The sequence below is a fragment of the Plutella xylostella genome, chromosome 20, assembly GCF_932276165.1.
Source record: "Plutella xylostella chromosome 20, ilPluXylo3.1, whole genome shotgun sequence".
Classification (NCBI taxonomy): Eukaryota; Metazoa; Arthropoda; class Insecta; order Lepidoptera; family Plutellidae; genus Plutella; species Plutella xylostella.
The window spans coordinates 8,639,310-8,659,351 of NC_064000.1; the positions used below are offsets into that span (position 1 = coordinate 8,639,310).

At 42.5% G+C, this 20,042-nt stretch overlaps 1 protein-coding gene across 1 annotated transcript in view; it reads right to left on the reverse strand.

Annotated features, from left to right (window-relative positions):
- The window catches only part of LOC105387415, a 147,816-nt gene that overhangs the window by 104,773 nt on the left and 23,001 nt on the right, over positions 1-20,042 (reverse strand). Inside the window, exons 3-7 of the mRNA XM_048628109.1 lie at positions 16,100-16,228; positions 15,422-15,494; positions 3,672-3,805; positions 2,988-3,112; positions 1,277-1,448 (exon numbers count right to left, since the gene is read on the reverse strand). Of these exons, the coding sequence (XP_048484066.1) occupies positions 1,277-1,448; positions 2,988-3,112; positions 3,672-3,805; positions 15,422-15,494; positions 16,100-16,228 (633 nt within the window). The remainder of the gene's footprint in view (positions 1-1,276; positions 1,449-2,987; positions 3,113-3,671; positions 3,806-15,421; positions 15,495-16,099; positions 16,229-20,042) is intronic.

The following is a 20,042-nucleotide window of genomic DNA, read 5'->3' on the forward strand; positions in this document are numbered from 1 at the left end:
GTTATTAATATAACAAATAGCCCTGACAGTGGGAGCATTCTGTCCACGTACTGTGGTGACCTCAACTACTGGTGCAAGGGCAGGCGGGCGCGCGCAGGCGGCGCGGCGCGGGCGGCCCCCGCGCGTCGGCGCCCACAGCCCCACGCCGCTCAGCGCCGCCGGGTTGTCCACGCCGCCCCGCAGCAGGCGCAGGTAGTGCACCACGGTGTGCACCGCTCGACGCACTTCCAGTGTCTCCATACCTACCATGCCTATTACAAATAGAGACGGATATAGAAAAGGATAGTATCCGTAGACCCTCCTAAATAGATATCTGGCAAACTTACGCAGCAAACGCTCCATCATGACAATATACTTAGCCTCGTAGGGGCCCCATGTAATTGCGTCAAATTCTAGTTTACTTCGGACAAACGAATTATATAGGACCATGGCAACTCTAGTGTCGCTAAAATGAGATGCAGTGCGCATGACGTAACCTAGAGTCTTGTTAGCACTCTTACAACACGCCAGAATTTGGTTTCTAAATGAAATTTGCGGATCCAACAAGACACCCAAGTCGCGTATCTCTTCTACTCTCTGGATAGGACAACCAAGTAACGTATAAGACTGCTCAATAAGGCTTTGCAGTCTGCCAAAAGTCATCACCCTACACTTGTCCACATTGAAATTCATATCGTTTAGTTCGCTCCAATGGCCAATAGCGTCGATGTCTTGCTGTAGTGATTCACAATCGACAGTGCTTTTAATAGATGTGTAGATCTTTAAATCATCAGCGTACATCAGGCATTTACATACCTGGAGCACTTTGGGAAGGTCATTGACCATCAGAGCGAACAGAGTTGGCCCGATGGTGCTGCCCTGACTGACACCAGAACGAGTGTGGTAGCCGTCAGAGCAGTAAGGTCCCAATTTAACATATTGCCTACGATTAGCCAGGTAACTAGCAATAAATTTGAGCAGACCTGTGTCAAATCCGAAACTAGCCAATTTAATTAAAAGTAAATCATTGTTGACTACATCAAACGCCTTTCGAAAATCAAAGAATGCGGTATCCACCTGATAGCCTGCGTCCATTTCGCTCAGTGTAGAGTCAACAAAACAAATATGGTTCGTAGTTGCTGATCGTCCGACACGAAAACCATGCTGATAGAGTTGTCGGGTAAGTAGTCAACCCGACCGTGCCAGTTGTTGCTTAACCTCCGTGATCAGTTACTATCACTACTTCATCGGATGCATGTTCCTTTTTATCGCAAATAAATCTTTTTGAATTTTGCACCTGCTGGTCGCGCGGCTGCTTGGTGCACAAGTTAGCCAGGGTCCCCCGACGCTGCTCGTCGCCGCACACGTAGCACACCTCCGTCACGCTGTTCTTGTCCGGCATGGACAGGTCCAGGATGTCGCGGTCTGATGACGAGTTGGAGTTGCCGCTGTACACGGAGACCGTGGATCTGGGGAGGGAGACGAGGAGTTGTTAGAAGATATTGTAGATAAGTGTGTCGTGTCCTGGAAGACTGGCTGGAACAGAAAGGATCCAAAAGTGGTGATAAACTAGAGAAATCTAGAGCATAATGTGCATGACGACGACAAATGATGCAGACGGTCACAATTGTGGTGGATGAAATAAGCCTCCAGGAGTAATCTATACTGAACTCGAAGATGCTAAACATCTGTTCTCCTCACACCAGACACATGCACATACCTGACAGCATCCAAGTAAGCCGGCTCGCTGGCGGCGGAGTGCTGGGAGCCCACGCTGATGACGGAGGTGCTGCTGCCCTGGTCCCCATCCCCCACATACCTGACGGCGTCCAAGTAAGCCGGCTCGCTGGCGGCGGAGTGCTGGGAGCCCACGCTGATGACGGAGGTGCTGCTGCCCTGGTCCCCATCCCCCACATACCTGACGGCGTCCAAGTAAGCCGGCTCGCTGGCGGCGGAGTGCTGGGAGCCCACGCTGATGACGGAGGTGCTGCTGCCCTGGTCCCCATCCCCCACATACCTGACGGCGTCCAAGTAAGCCGGCTCGCTGGCGGCGGAGTGCTGGGAGCCCACGCTGATGACGGAGGTGCTGCTGCCCTGGTCCCCATCCCCCACATACCTGACGGCGTCCAAGTAAGCCGGCTCGCTGGCGGCGGAGTGCTGGGAGCCCACGCTGATGACGGAGGTGCTGCTGCCCTGGTCCCCATCCCCCACTTACCTGACGGCGTCCAAGTAAGCCGGCTCGCTGGCGGCGGAGTGCTGGGAGCCCACGCTGATGACGGAGGTGCTGCTGCCCTGGTCCCCATCCCCCACATACCTGACGGCGTCCAAGTAAGCCGGCTCGCTGGCGGCGGAGTGCTGGGAGCCCACGCTGATGACGGAGGTGCTGCTGCCCTGGTCCCCATCCCCCACATACCTGACGGCGTCCAAGTAAGCCGGCTCGCTGGCGGCGGAGTGCTGGGAGCCCACGCTGATGACGGAGGTGCTGCTCCCCTGGTCCCCATCCCCCACTAACCTGACAGCATCCAAGTAAGCCGGCTCGCTGGCGGCGGAGTGCTGGGAGCCCACGCTGATGACGGAGGTGCTGCTCCCCTGGTCCCCATCCCCCACTAACCTGACAGCATCCAAGTAAGCCGGCTCGCTGGCGGCGGAGTGCTGGGAGCCCACGCTGATGACGGAGGTGCTGCTCCCCTGGTCCCCATCCCCCACTAACCTGACAGCATCCAAGTAAGCCGGCTCGCTGGCGGCGGAGTGCTGGGAGCCCACGCTGATGACGGAGGTGCTGCTCCCCTGGTCCCCATCCCCCACATACCTGACGGCGTCCAAGTAAGCCGGCTCGCTGGCGGCGGAGTGCTGGGAGCCCACGCTGATGACGGAGGTGCTGCTCCCCTGGTCCCCATCTCCCCGCTAACCTGACGGCGTCCAAGTAAGCCGGCTCGCTGGCGGCGGAGTGCTGGGAGCCCACGCTGATGACGGAGGTGCTGCTCCCCTGGTCCCCATCCCCCACTAACCTGACGGCGTCCAAGTAAGCCGGCTCGCTGGCGGCGGAGTGCTGGGAGCCCACGCTGATGACGGAGGGCTCGCGCGCGCGCAGGTCCAGCACGCCGTCCTCGTCGCCCGCGGGGGGGTAGCGCGCCTGCAACAGAGGGGGGGGAGGGGTTAGTGAAGAGCTTGAAGTCACAGTTTAAAGCAGAATGGAATCCCGGATCACAATCAGAATCATGCCGGCGGGAGGCGACGGAGGACACATTATTAGATTAAGGCTCTCTCGTATCGTTGGCCTCAAAATACTAAATGCTTTGACCACCTCTTCCATTCCAGATTGAAGAAGGATGACCAGGGACCGTAGCATAACGCTGTCGTCACTTACTGTCAGGCAAAACCACTCACAATATCGTCGGTCTCCGTCAATCTCTGGTCATGCCACTGGTTTTGCCCGGATTTGTGCTGCCACTTATCGTTGGCCTCAAAATCCTGTAAACCTTCACTACCAGATTGCTGGTTACTTCCAGATTGAAGAAGGATGACCAGGGACCGCAGCAAGGTTCTGCGAAAGCTTGCAGCTATACCTACAAAGCCACACAAGTCTCCATTCGTTCGTCTCCGTAGGCATCTTCACGTTGTTCTGGTGCTACCACGGCTTCTCTTGGTATGATCTATCTATATGATGATGATGAAGAAAGTAAGCCACTCACAATGTTATTAGTCTCCGGCACCCTTTTGCTCTCGTGGTTGAGGGCGGGGCGCGGCGAGGGCGGCGGCCGCGCGTGCTCGGCTCCAAGCCCCAGCACTTGCGCCGCGTACTCGCCCTGGAACGACATGTCCGCACCTGGAACACGATACAGTCATGATTAAATACACAAAGTACACATGGCATAGAGAAAGAAATTGTGGTCATCTGATTTTTCTTTTCAGAGAGTCAAAAAAAAAAAAAAAATCAAAATTTATTTAAAAAACCGGCCAAGTGCGAGTCGGGCTCGCGCACAAAGGGTTCCGTAGCAGCAAAATTACAGTTAAATCAACCTATCTCAAAAACTATAAGAGATACTTTGATCAAACCAAAAATCGTTGAAAGAGTTAATTAGCATGCATCACCTCTATTTTTTTTAGAATTTTATACCCCGTAGTTATAAAAATAGAGGGGGGGGGACATACTTTTTACGACTTTGAGAGCTGATATCTCAAAAACCGTTCACTTTAAGAAAAATGTTTTTTAGAAAACTTTATATCATTTTAAAAGACCTTTCCATTGATACCCCACACGGGTATGTACGGTGGCCTGCGCCTAAAAGTATACAGGCGGAGTTTTTAAAATAGCGATATCAAGCTCACATGCTGCTCAAGCACATTTACATAAACACCACTGCTACACACATCACACACAACACGTCCCCGGATTAACAACAGATGTAGCTGGTCCCTTCATCATCAGGGATCGCTATTTAAAAAACTCCGCCTGTATACTTTTAGGCGCAGGCCACCGTACATCGAAAAAAAAAAATTCATCCCTCAGTTACATGTATGGGGGACCCCACCCCCAATTCTTTTTTTTACTATTTAGTGTCATATTTTTGTAGCGGTTCATACAACACATATTCCCATCAAATTTCATCACTGTAGTACTTATAGTTTCCGAGTAAATCGGCTGTGACAGACGGACAGACGGACAGACGGACAGACGGACAGACGGACATGACGAAACTATAAGGGTTCCGTTTTTGCCATTTTGGCTACGGAACCCTAAAAGAGATTACAACACCAATTACAGTGGTCTCCACACTAGGCTAAATGCCTGTATAGTGGTGACCCGCGGAAGATATTATCAAAAAACGATTTACATAGCGTGTAGGTTACATTTAGTATTCTGTTTTTAAACTAATTAATACTAATATATAAAACAGTTTTGGCTTAAAATTAAGATATTTTGAACTAGTAATATGAACATTAGGAGTCGCTGACAAACAGTTTAAGGTTTCGGTCAAAGGATTGGCCAGTCAGATTAGCGTTCGGGAAGTGCGCCGGACGTAATAATTATGTATAGGTAAGGAAACGGCGATACTTCACTAAAGGAAGCTCGTTGCGTGCAGGGCTTCCGGCCATCTTTCCATGTACCATTTTGTAAACGAATGTTATGATACGATTGGTAGCGTTTTCTTGCCGCAATTGACGATTAACGGTCGAGCGGGTCAGTGGTGGCGGCGGAATCCAGGATGGTAAAGGTAAAGATTAGATCAGTTAACCTACATTCACGTATGTGATTTATCCGGAGCTAACCACCGCTGTATCGGATTGCGTTTAGCGTATGGACGGTATGGCAACTACGCCAATCACCGATTTCACAAAAGTAGGATTATTGTTTAATATAAATACCACAGAAACAAAGCAAACGCGAAATGAAGTACAAAGTATTACAACGTCGAGTTCAGCCAACAGTATAAATTTCGCATTGAGGCGCAATATCAATTTACTGTTTTTCACAAGGAATTTAAGGTTAATAGAAACCAAAGGCCAAAACGGCAAGAATCAAAGATCACAGGTTAAATGGCATTTGCAACTTTTAATTCATTTGCAATTCCATCAATTACTGTTGCATAATGAAGGATGATTGGACCACCATGGCGGGGTAAAGTTCAATTGTTATTATAGTGATTTTAGACCTAAATGAACTTAGTAAAGATTATGGAAATCACCAGAATTACATGTTAAAGAAAACATCGGTGCTGCTCTTTTACGGGGGCGTCGTTTTTGCTTCTCTTTGATGATCAACACGAGCACTAACAGTAATGTTTCTTCGTCAGAGTCCATGGCTTGACTGATGTCACATCACTGGGATAAAAACGCACGGCTGTAAATTACGCTTTCAATTTAGACGTTCGGTGTCGGACTGCAACCGTACCGCAGCGGCCCGACAGCGAGATATAACCACCGGCACGTTAAGCGTGCGGCAGCGGTCCGACACGAAACGCATAAATTGAAAGCGCCCTAAGGCTAGAGGAAGATGTGTTTCAATACACTACGAATACCTAGGTATACATAAATGCATATGGTCGTCATGTTGATGTAACCGAAATTTTAATTTAAAAAAATACACACACGCACTCACGCCTTGTACTAATGTACTCCCTTGCGGGGTAGGCAGAGGTGCATTGCTGCACCCACTTTTCGCCAGAGTGTTATGCTAGTCCCAATGTAATAGGGGGCGGGCCTATTGCCGTTTTACGGGCACATCCAAGACCCGAGAACAAATATCTGTGTTTAAACAAATATCTGCCCCAGCCGGGAATCGAACCCGGGACCATCGGCTCAGTAGTCAGGGTCACTAACCACTACGCCATTCGGACGTCAAAAAAAAAACAAAAAAATATATAAAAAAAAATCCACATACTCAAATATAAGTCCATATCATTCGTATTAGATAGATGTATATTAATTATATTTGTATTAATTTAATAAAAATATAACACAGAAAAATCTGGGTCCCAAGACGCACCCTTGAGGAACACCGCCAATCACCTACTCTAGAAACCCACTAATGATGACGTCACAGACGCGGTCTAGTCAGCTGCTACTTTCCCTGCGCGCGCGCCGCCGCCGCCGCCGCAGTGGGTCAGGGACGCCGCTCTAGAATCTCTCCGTTTGTGTGCTATTCACATTTGTCTTTTACCGTGCACGTTTTGTGTACGGTTATGTTTAACGCGGCTTTTGTTTGAGATAAACGATGAAGAGTTTCATTAGAGTTAGAGTATGCCTAGATTCGTGTACAAAAATGACTAGGTATGAGTAACGTGACCATACGTCCCGCTTTCGGCGGGACAGTCCCGCTTTCAAGCTGTCCGTCCCGCTGTCCCCCGCGAAGGCAAAATGTCCCGCTTTCATAAACAGACCAAACGATAATTTAAATTACCTACATTCTGTAACTTCATCCCATATTAATTTCCTTTCTTTCTTTTAATCACTTGAGACAACTATTTATCTTCTTATCACTTACTCACATATACTATAGGGAGTAACATGAGTTCGAGTTCCACCGAGACTCCGCGAGTAACTTCGTTCAGTGACGATCATTGACTCGCTCTTGCTTTATCGTGTATATAAATTTATCTCGCTCACCTATCGATTTCTAACAAAGAATAAATGCGTGGGAGTACATGTTTTCCAAAAATGAAATCTGTATTAACTTTAATGAATGTGAAAAGAAAAGAACTTTAAATTAAACTACTTAATTACCTATTAAAAAAATCAAAGTATGATGTTTAAGAATTTTGTAGCGTCTGGTATGAGAACACCCAAAAACTTTTTTCCGAATTCGAAACACCGAATATGTACCTAATTTACAAAATATTGCAATAACGATTTTTTTAATATTGGTTTATAAAAATCCAAATGTCCGCTAACCCGCACTAGGCCAGCGTCGACTAGGCCTAAAAAACCCTTCCTTCATTGGAAGGAGACCCGTGCCCCAGCAGTGGGGACGTGATGGGTCGTGATGATGATGATGATGAAAAATCGAATAGATACAATAATCACGGAGGTTTGTTATTACGATTGTTAAATACACGAACGTAAAAAAATACGATTACTTTAGTATACGAAAAATAAAATACTGATTTATAATATAATCACGAAAATATCAAATCCGGACCAAAAATATGATAATTCGTGATATTGACAAAAATAAAATGAATGTTTCAAAAACTTTAGAACCAAAACCTAAAGATAGGTGCAACGCTGATCAAAGCGAGGAGGTGCGTGTTAGGTGCACAAAGATATAGAAAAACAAAGCGGAGCGTTTCAAATATAGAGTAAAAATATTGTTAAATAGAAAACTATTTGTTGTTAAGTTACTCAGATTTTTACGGTGTTTAACCTTAAAAACCTTATGACCTAAACCTAAAGATAGGCGCGACGACGAGCAAAGCGGGAGGAGCGTTTATAGGTGCACATAGATGTCGAAAAACAAAGCGGAGCGCAGTGAAGCGGAGCAAGGCAAAAAATAAGTTAAATTGTTAGCTAAGTTACATTCGAGGTTTGTGTTTTCGGAATATTAAAACTTGGGGATTCGTTATTTAAACAATTCGATATAATAAAAAATCGTACATTTAAAACATTGAAATTATAACATTCGAAAAATTTACTTTGGTCATTTTAATAAATCTGTTGTTTGAAATTTCGTTTATCAACTTTTCGTTTTTCGGAAACTTAAAATTAAGTACTAAGAACTATGAAATTCATAATTAAAAAAATCGTTATTTCCATACTCGTAAAAAAGTAATTCGGATTTATGTAGTGTACCCGTCTGTTATATTCATAAAAACATAGTTAGTACTTAGGTATCCTAAATATGTCAACTTTACAAGATTATTAGATAAATATAAAAAATGGTCATTCACCATTCATGCATCTCTTTCACATTTCACTCTTTCATCGTAGGATTGAACTTTCAATTGATGCACTGAGCAAACTGAGCGAAAATAATTATAAGAAGATAAGCAAGTAATATAATATTATGATGGATATGAAATTCCACAGGTGTCCCGCTTTGACTAAAAAAATAAATGGTCACGTTAGGTATGAGTCTACACAACATAATGCAAACATGTCTAAAATGCCATTAGTCGCAATAGGCGATAATATCATGATAGGATTTTTTACCAGCTAAAAGAAAGGTAAGGTAATAAAATAGCAAATCATATGATTGTTACCATAGAATAACAAGTACAGTAGTAGTTTATATAAATAAACCAGACATGAGTTACAATCCTTTTCATCATGCTCTCAGTAGATGGACACCCTAGCATTTTATTCATAGACGTTCAAAGCAACCGGTCTTGTATTGTAAGTACAAGCAAACTAGTAGCCCGTACATTACATGTCTTCGTGACCCGAAATACTTGTTCAATTACAATAATTACATAAACATCGCTTCATTACGCCGCGCTTACCGCGACTGCCTCCGATTATCTTATAAGTTTTACACTGAGCTGCACAAAGGGACTTAAGCTAATGTCGGCATTAAACACTATACGGATATAAAGATAGAGACATAGAATTAATGCCGACATTAGCTTAATGTTCTATTAAACTAGCTATGGCCGCGCAATTGAGAAGTCCAGAATTAAAATGGGTATAGGCACCATGACATAGCACCACAACATAATTAATATGCTAGGGGAGCGAGTAGGGTAGCATGAACAATATAACTCATTTCCACAACTCTTTCGTTTACCCAAAGGTTGCCTGGAAGAGATCGCATCTAGCAATAGGACCGCCTATTGTGCTTCCTCTTACTTTGTAATGTAAGTAATAATTGTGCTTTTATATTGTATTTTATACAACAGATCTTTACGCATCGTTTAGGTCGGTAAACGATACGAGGGCGATACCGAAATGATCGGGAATAGAAAAAAGTACAAAGATATCATAATATTATTTACTTTTATTGTTTTTCAAAGTAGTCTCCGTGACATTCAATGCACTTTTTCATTCGATTAAACCAATCATTGAAACAGTAATTCCAGTCTGACTGAAGTGGATACTGTCAAAACAGCTGATTTGTAAGCTTCGACCGCCTCTTCTGGGCCGCTAAACCGTTGACCACGTAGCATATCTTTAATTCTTGGGAATGTAAAATAATCATTGGGGCTCAGATCAGGGCTATACGGAGGATGGTCCATCAACTCCATGTTTTCCATATTTAAAAACGTTCTTGTTTTGCGAGCGGTATGAGAGCTTGCATTACCGTGGTGAAGGATTATACGACGATTCGGGTTAGTTTTACGAAGTTCTCTTACGACTTCCGGCAAACAAACTGTTGTGTACCAATCAGCAGTAACCGTCCTTTGTTCTTGTAATGGAATCGTAGCCACATGGCCAGTTTTCGATACAAACGAAGCGACCATTTTTTTCGACACGCTGCGTGAGCGAATAACTTTTATTGGCTTGACCTCACCTTCGAAGACCCAAACTGCCGATTGATGTTTTCTTTTGGGCTCATATGAATAAATCCACGATTCATCACCAGAGACGATATTGTAGACAGCATTTGAACTGCCTCCATTGAACCGTTGCAGAGCAGATCGACACCAATTAACACGAGCCGACTTTTGTTCCTCGGTCAAACGGTGGGGCACCCAGCGCGAAACTAACTTCTTGACACCCAGTTCTTCATGTAAAATGGTTTGAATGGCTGTCATACCAATGCTGAGAGAAGCCCGAATCTGCTCGTATGTCACATGTCTATCTTCTTTTATTAACTGGCGTACAGCATCGATGTTATCTTGTGTTACCGCTGTTTTTGGCCGACCAGTAGAAGGGACTGTGGTAAGAGAGGAACGTCCACGGCGAAACTCAGAATACCAACGATATATAGTCGTTTTACTTGGTGCTTCAAGTTTATAAATAGAAACAAGCTCGGCGAGACATTGTTCTTGAGATAAACCTCGACGAAAGTTGTGAAAAATTATTGCACGGAAATGTTCCCGCGTAAGCTCCATTTTTTACACCGACTTGTCAAATTCAAATGGTCAATACTCTATTATTTTTTACTTTTTTTAAAATTCGAAAATGGAATTATGTTTGAAAAACACTACATTTGATACACCAAAAAGGTTTCACTCTAATTTATTCCTAAGTATTCTATTCCCGATCTTTTCGGTGTAGCCCTCGTAATGACGATGACTGCATAAAAACCAGTGAAACCAGTTCTTAGGATATTAGGTCAGGTTTTATACGAAGCAGTAAAGTATAAAGTGATAGTTAAAGCGGCACTGTACATTTTTATAGCAATCAATAAAGTTCACTTTAGAACTGACACTAAAATCTAGATGAATGGCGTACAGTTGGAGAAATAGTTCGGGTCTTTATTTCGTTCTTCGGTTCGGTATTAGAGAGTTGGATATGTCCTTCACCGTACCTAACCTACAAAATGGTAATAAAACCCATTTTATTATGCAACCCACATAATATTTTTATGTCTATATCATGTATGACACGTTTTAATATGCCATCATTATACTTGAGTATATCATATTATACAACGAAACCGATCACATTCAGAGAAACAATCAATCAGTTCAGCCCGGGCAGAACCCAGCTAAGCTCAACCTCAGGCCCTGCACAATCGGACAACCTTCCAGCCTAGCCCACAGTAATCATCATCACATCCATTCTATTCCCCAAGGTCTAAACTGCCTTCCTAAGCTTGGACCATTTCCCACTACGCTGGTCCACAGAGGTTGGCAAATCTAGATATGCAGGTTTCCTCACGTTGTTTTCTTCACCGTAAGAGCGATGGTATACATTGTACATCAATTCAAGGATCTCATTGGTACATATCAGCGTCGGGATTCGAACCCGCATCTCTTGCGTGAGAAGTGGGCGCTTACCCGACTGAGCTACCACCGCTCTCATCATCATCACAACACCCGCTACTTTCCCTGGCGATTCCGCCATTATTCCGTCCGCCAGCTCGCCCCGCAGCCCGCCCCATCCATCATCGTTACTCGTCCATCGATCTCCGTCGCTCACAACTTTGTTTCACTCTATAGATACCTCGGTGTAGCTCGTTGTATATTACAGAAACGATACAGTTAGGTATGAACTGTACAGCGGTCGCTACACGGGTTCGATATCTAAGTCGATAAACTCGTTTAATGCGCGTTCTGCCAATCACAGAGACTTATTTACGGTGAATCGCGATATAATGACGTTTATCTTGTCGATAACGAACCCGTGTAGCGACAGCAGCATCGCGGGATTGTGGCATTTAGTATAATTTATGTACTAAGTACTTAGAAATTTCGCATTTATAAGACCACTTACATACTACTTACTACCTACCATAAGTGGTTATACATAGTAGCACCTGGCTAAGTGTATGACTGCATATTTCTCCAGCTTACACGAAATCCCAGCATTCGTCACTAAAAATCTATGATATTAATAAAATCATAACAGAATTACCTGACATGGTTACAGACAGACAAAATCCAGAGTGAGTTTCCAAAAAATATGGAGCACGAAATCAAATTTGTTTAAAAAATAAATAAAAAATGGATTGCAACTAGCGAGCGTTTTAAATTGAAAACAAATACACAATTCTTTGTACAAAGCGAATAAAAACGCATAAATTAATCCACTGTAAAATTCAAACAAGAGAGATTCTATGGAATGAGATTTCGGATATATTTTTATTTTTTCAATCATCGATTTCAAATTCAGCACACAAAAAACACACGCACTCACGCCTTGTACTAATGTACTCCCTTGCGGGGTAGGCAGAGGTGCATTGCTGCACCCACTTTTTGCCAGAGTGTTATGTTAGTCCCAATGTATGTAATAGGGGGCGGGCCTATTGCCATTTTACGGGCACATCCAAGACCCGAGAACAAATATCTGTGTTGAAACAAATATCTGCCCCAGCCGGGAATCGAACCCGGGACCATCGGCTCAGTAGTCAGGGTCACTAACCACTACGCCATTCGGTCGTCTTCAAATTCAGGTTTTTTGTAATTTGATGTTTGTTTATGAGTGTTCAAAATAAATGTTACGTTTACCAGTTTTTTTACTTTAACTTAGCTGACTCTAGTGAATAAAATGTAACTCACGAAGTTATCTCTTTGTAACAAACGCCAAGAAGATGGATGAATGATTCCTATGTAGGTAAATTCAGAAATAGCATACATTCATAACATCAATCTCACTTTAAACTTTGACGACTCACGCAAAAAAACATTGCATAAAAGGGTCCGTGAACTCGTCGTTTAATTTCTTACAGAATCATCCAGCGTTTCATTAGTAACTTATAATATGTGGCTGTGGGCTTACAGTTCATGGGCCAATCAACTATTCACAATTCGTTCAGAATAAAAATCGTCGTTCTATACACTTATAAACGACTTCATTACAAGAACAATACTGGTTACATTTCCACTGTCAGCTCCGAGTTCAGAGTGGTTCTTGCTACAGACGTCTATTTTTACGGCAACAATAGCGACAAGTCTTAATCTCGAGATCGTCTGGAGATTTCGTATTATTGCTTGTTTTCCGAGGAAATCATTCTGGCTTTATTATAATAAAACCTGAGCGGTGGTAGCTCAGTCGGGTAAGCGCCCGCTTCTCACGCAAGAGATGCGGGTTCGAAGCCCGGCGTTGATATGTAAATCAGTTCAGTCGTTTGGGAGCTACACTACCACAGACAGATACACAGACACTCACATATATCAAACTTATAACATCCTTTCTCATCAACTTGGGAACTTGCAGGTTGAAATGAGTCTGTGCGTTTTGCAGCTAAACTTTTGGAAACATAATTTCGGTAACAGAGGATACAAACGGAGTCGTGTAACGTAGGTGTACGGACAAGATCTCGGCTCTCAATCGAGTTGCAGTCTGAGAACCGCCTTATTCCGCCCGATATCATACCGACAAAGCTGCATTTTGTAATTTAATGTATGTTGTGTGTTTTGTTCAATAAAGTTATATTGTATTGTATTGTATTGCATTTTTGCTTCTGCGACAAAAAAGGAGTATCACCCTGTAGGCACCATACCTACCTACACTAGTATAGCTAAACAAAAACAAAAAGCATAGCTGGAAACATGAAATCCCGCTAGGATGAGCCGTGTCACCGTCGGACGGATCTCCCCCCCATTTAATCCCGCTAGGGGGGGGGGAGCAGGGGCGGGGGTGCCACGCAGGGTTGTCGACTCAATATTAATTAATGATTGATTTAGTTGATTGGTTATCCGTGTACCAGGTATATTGATATTCGCTAATATGACAAGTTGTATATGTAGGTGTGCTGAGATTAAAATCAGTAGGTACCTACATTGTGGGTAGCTTCGTAAGCGTGACACTTTGGTATAGTCATCCTACATGAGACGTACGACCATGTTTCTTAAATCACGTTTTTTTGTACTTATTGAAAGAAAAGAAAGAAAGAAAGATAAAACTTTATTTGACAATGACAGCAATCATACTTAATTATACACCATAATATATAAACTCACGTATAAATTTGCTGTCCGCCAAAAAGGCGTCCACTCAGCTATTGCAGCGCCCTTGGCCACAGCCAAGGACACCGCGCTGGTGTTTCAGTGGAGGCCTCTTTAGTAGTGACGCACTATTAAATAAACAAAAAAATACGAAAGACTAACAAACACAAGGGAGACAAAGTGATGAGTGCGCGAGCGACGACATTGAGGCGGAGCGCGTTCGCCCTGAAACCCGTTTTCAGGCAAGAACGGGACACCCAGCCGACCACACGCGTCGCGCGCGCACCGAAACAGACTAAACACGGAATAATATCAAAGGAAAGTCAACATAAACATCATACTTATGGAAAGAAAACAAAAATGGAAGGTAAGAAAGTACACAATTACAGATTACCATTTAGTTACACAATACATTATTAAAGGTGTATTAAACCACGGATTAATAAGGCAATAATAACCAAACTGTTATGGCGTAGGTAGTTAATTGATACACCGGCCACTTTAACTGACTTGTGTACGGTATATGTATAGTGTAAAATGGTGTAAACTAAGGGGCTATGAGGGATTAAATAAATAAATATAAATAGTGCTATACCTAGTTAATACATAATAATATTTTATTTGTTTACAGGTTATAATTATAATAAATACATATGCCTACGTAAATAAGATGCTTCAACTGCTGCTATTTGGATAGGTAAGTACGTACACTACAAGTATCACAGGACCTGATGATAATGACGATGATAGCAAACATTTCCTTAAACCTCGTGTCGTTTTAACCTAAATTACGGATTGAATGATTGAAGATATGTATAAAGTTTTGGCAAAACCCTCTTCACATTTAAGTACTTTAAAAATACAATGCTTTTTTTACTGAATTTACCCATTTAAGCGGAAATAATAGTTGCCCTGCAGGGACACAACCCTAGCGCGATGCAGACGAGACGGAGTTAAATAAAACAAATCATATTTCGTCTCTGAATAAATAATATTTATTTATCAAAGCGCGGATCGAAGTCTAGATTCACGGGCCGTTTAACTTTATTTACATAGAGAGAGAGAGAGGAAATATCATTTATCTTATCGCGTTCCAAATGGAAATTGATTATTTTTTCCCAAACCAAAAAAAGTGTAGGTATTGTCCATTTTGTCGTGCGTATTTTGTTTACAAAAATATATCGAATTATCTGTGAAATATTGTACATGACACACACACCACGAGACATACGTGGGTTTTGAGACGATGGCCAAGGAGCGGAAATCTAAGGCATCGCTTCCAAACTATCGAATATTTCAGAGAACCATTTTTCCGTCTCATGAAGCGAATCGTCATAGATCGTTAATGCATTATATTCTACTAAATCGCAATCGTAACGGATAACTCATAACTATTTGTTAAGTTTTTTTTAATATCATAATATTTCTGATCCAATATTTTATTGACTTACCGATAAATTGTTTTCCATCTAGCCGCTTCATCCAGTAGAACCTTTGATTGTGGGGTTTGTTCTCGCGGTCATACTGCAAACAAATTACAACAATTTTAATACTGTAGCACTTTATTATTAGATAGAAAAGGAATAACACACCAAACACTGGATGTAGCAATTCTCTACTGCCTACCACACAAAGGGGTGTAGTGTACTACAAAATATTTGTCTTAATTTCGTAGTCGGGGATCGGACATAGCAGTAGCATAGCAGTCAGGATAAATAAGCTAAACTCAACTTTACTGTAGGTAGTGGCTATACTATCCTGTCGGCATTGCCGTGACTTAGATTGTGATTAGCCATGGACTAAACATCCTGGTTAACTGTTGGCTGAGGAAGGTTTGGCATTAAAACCCCTGTTACCTGTTCCCACTATTGCCTGAGGAAGGTGTGGCAGTAAAACCCCTGTTACCTGCTCCCACTGCTGCCGGAGGAAGGTGTAGCACACGCAGCAGCAGCGCACCGTGTCGCCGTCGCCGTCGCCGCGGCAGTGCGGGGGGGGACACGTCAGCTGTGTGTGTTACCTGCTCCCACTGCTGCCGGAGGAAGGTGTAGCACACGCAGCAGCAGCGCACCGTGTCGCCGTCGCCGTCGCCGCGGCAGTGCGGGGGGGGACACGTCAGCTGTGTGTGTTACCTGCTCCCACTGCTGCCGGAGGAAGGTGTAGCACACGCAGCAGCAGCGCACCGTGTCGCCGTCGCCGTCGCCGCGGTAGCCGGCCGGCGGCGGGTGCGCGCCCAGGAACGGGAAGTACGGCTCCGACGACTGTGGAGGGGGGAGGATGGATTAGTTATATGTGTGTGATATATACGGGAGGTGCACTGATATTTGTGCACCATTGAGGATAAATTGACAGATATGTAAGGTACAGCTGCCGAAGTCGGGTTCATTATAAACTCCATCGACATCTCGAATCTCAGGGTAATCAATCATCATATTATAGCGATTCCCCATAAATACGGCGCTATGATTGGTGGAACGCGCAAGGAAGGAGTTTATTGACGTCGATAACAAACTCAAGTAGATGCCGCAAAAACTTAAATGCAAGAATATAAAAGTGGGGGTTAAAGTTTGTGTAAATATACCTAGTTGTAAGACTAACCTTACAAAACTTTTTCAAACTATGAATAGGTTGTGTTAAGGAGGAAGGAATCCTCCTTCTTCAATATAGATTTTCAGGGTACAACTTTTACAGAAACAACACAGAGTTCAAAAATACAAATCGTTTATTTGGTGCTAAGTAAAGGTTCACACAAATGCATCTTGTCTCTAGTCCCTAAACTAGGATTCCCTGTGTTGTAGGGGCTAGCTTTCACTCTTCCACACTATTTTACAAACATTTACCCCTTTATTCATAAAAAAGTTACTGAACGGATTAACTATTGAACTGTTCTGTCCCTCTCTGACAGAGAACAATTTGTTCTTTGACAGAGAGTGACAAAACAGTTCAATAGCTAATCCGTCCAGTAACTTTTTTATGAATAAGGGGGTTAAAATATATATTAGAGTGTTACAAGAAAATATGTACAATTACAAGTACAGTTAGAAAGCTAGGAACTAAGTAAAATAATATATAAACCCGTTTACATTTGACCTGATTGTTTTATGTACCTGAAAATTCTACATGAGGTTGTCTAAATGAATGAAAATTTTAAACAATTAGTTCTCAATAATACACTTTACAAATACTTATAACGTGAAGTCAGATCCATAAATCATCATTAGCATTAGTCACACATACTTCACGGTATTCGTTGCAGAAACAATGACCTACTCATATTGTTTTGTTTATTCGACAGTTCAATATCCCCTTGCAAAGGTTACTTTCATCCTTGTAAAGAAAAAAAGGTTTCGAAAGGTCTCCTCCATGCTATAAAGTCGAAAAGAACGACAAAAATTACATGTTTATCAATCACTAATCCTAAGCCATAGTCTACTTTTTACAAGGTATGCCCCTCTAAACACTCATGTAAGTAATTAATATTCGTAAGACACAATATTCAACCAAGACACAACAGTGATCGTGGGCGGGTGTACGCGTTTTCTCTCAGTTTCTATTCGGCCCACTGCAAGAATACGCAATTGAGATACCTTCGATGATTCTTTACTAGCACACCTTCGGAAGTTATCGGAATTATCATCACTTCTATAAAACAAACACTAGAGATTAACAATCAGCAGCATCGCTTGTCTGTCAAACAACTGCTAGATCCATACATATTACGTCAGATTTGGCAAGCGAGCAGCGCTGCTTATGGATTGTTAATTGCATACTTTCGGTGGTGGTAACCCCACCATTCGTTAGGCAGTGGCAATTGGCAAATTATGAGAACATATCGACCGGATCCGGCAGACGCTCGACCTATTTCTGACTCTCAACATCTATAGCCAACCTATTTGATGATTGCCTTGATAGAGGTCACGTTGTGTGATACTATTTACCATCAAAACTATGTTGTATGTATACGAAGCAACGCTAGGCTTCGCAAACAATTCATGATAATGATCATCATCAGCTCGTAATAATTAGAAACAACACTCCGTCCTTCGCCTTCCTCACAAGGTGAATAATCTTCGTTTCAGCTACAAATCATTCCTATAATCCGGCATGTAACTACTAAACCGTTGAAGCGCAAACAATAAACCCACAAGCATTCCCATAGGACTTTCCCATGCTTAGTGCCAAAAATGGAGTTACATTAGAAAAACTCTGACTTCATGCGAACACCGCGACACTGCCGTAACAAGGAATTGCAATCATGGCTGACTCATAGCTAACTAATGACATAAATGTTCACATGAATCGCAACTACGCTGATATTTGTTGCATTACGTCCTGGGGCCTTATCGCGAAGTCTAAACGATATAACATTTAGGAAATCATTTCGTGTTAAATTAACACGTTTTGAATCAGAAAATCATTGTTAAAACAAGTTCTCGATGGGTACACTGTTTTCAATTTGTTTGCTTACTAAACCTTATTAATTTATCCTGTATGTGTGTAGGTGACACAAATGTAAATCGATTGTAAGTTCTATGAATACGGAGCTAAATAATATCATCTCGCGAGAGGATTAAGCTAAACCGGCATGATCTTCACTATTCACAAATACGGCGGTCCCGCTTCCCTGGATTGATATACGCATTTGAAACAATAGGCTTTGTAGCGGCATTACTGGGACAGACAGCTGACATGGCAATATATTCTGCTCATCCCAAAACGTGCGTCATTCAGACAGTCTAACAACCTGGCGTTGTATTCTGGACAGAAGAGAGATTCAAAATCAATGCGTTTTCTTAAAACCAGTAGGGTTACTACATACTTAAGCAGCGTCGCTCGCTAATAAAATCTGATGTAACTTGTATGGATCTGACTGATGTTTGACAGGTGAGCGACGTTTTGCTTATCTTTTGCTTATGGATTACTAATCGCTAATGACATATTGTCACGTGCCACAATGACAGTTTCCGCTGGAGGCGCCAACTTGTAGGTATATAAATGCGATATAGTTTTCGACAAACTATGAAACCTAAACGTGCTGGAACACATATGAATCGTTTTGGAAACGCTTAGGCGCTCTAGCGAATAACCCACCAGTATTTGTTATGTATATGTTGTAAACACAAGCGTCCTATCGAAATACGTCATCGAATAACTATCCAGCCCCAAATTTATGAATGTTAAATTGATAACTGTTAAGGTCTGTTCCACAATGCCTGGATTTAGGTTATCTGCGGGACAAAAGTCATGCTGCTGTGGCAGTTTGATCTTTATCACAGATATAACTTTTATCAAGACATCGTGAATCAGTCTCTTAAAATATGACATTATGTCATGTTTCTATAGACATGACCATTTACTTTCTAGTATTTTCCACTCTCATATAATTCGCGTACTCCATTATTATGATCAATGTTCATATCTACAATAATACTATATCGTTAGTATCGATCGGGCGTATCCTACCAGATAGAATCAACGTTACACGATAATTTTTATTCTTTACCTATTTACTACAAAATGTTATAAATACTTCGATAAGAGGAGGAATTCATAATTCATAAAACTGGACTAAAAACTAAATATAGGGCAGGCCAAATCGAAACCGGGACAGCTATTTTTAGCGACCCGCAGGATATCCTTATTGAGTGTACAAAAACGTCCAACTGTTAACACACATGCAGTCGTTCAATACGCGCTCGCGCTACCAACCACGATGATAGAGTCCGACAACACTAAACTTTGCAACAGAAAGTAGTACTTTAAAAAGTTTATTAGAGCAACAATTATTCATTGTAATTTCTGTCACTTACAGACCTCGGGGACCTTCTTACGGACCTTGGGGTGCCTCTTAATTTTTTAATTCATTTAGGTTACTTGAAATAAATAAAAAATAAACTCTATTTTCCATGGTATTTGTGGCCTGTCTTATGAAATAATTTCATTAGTTTCATAAATACCATGAGGCAGCGTGAACGCTTCACTAGAACCAGTTCACTCCGGTTCCTTGTTAGAACCAATTGACTTGTGACTCCAAGAAATAATGGGTTTATTGATGTGTTGGGGCTTTAATAAAAC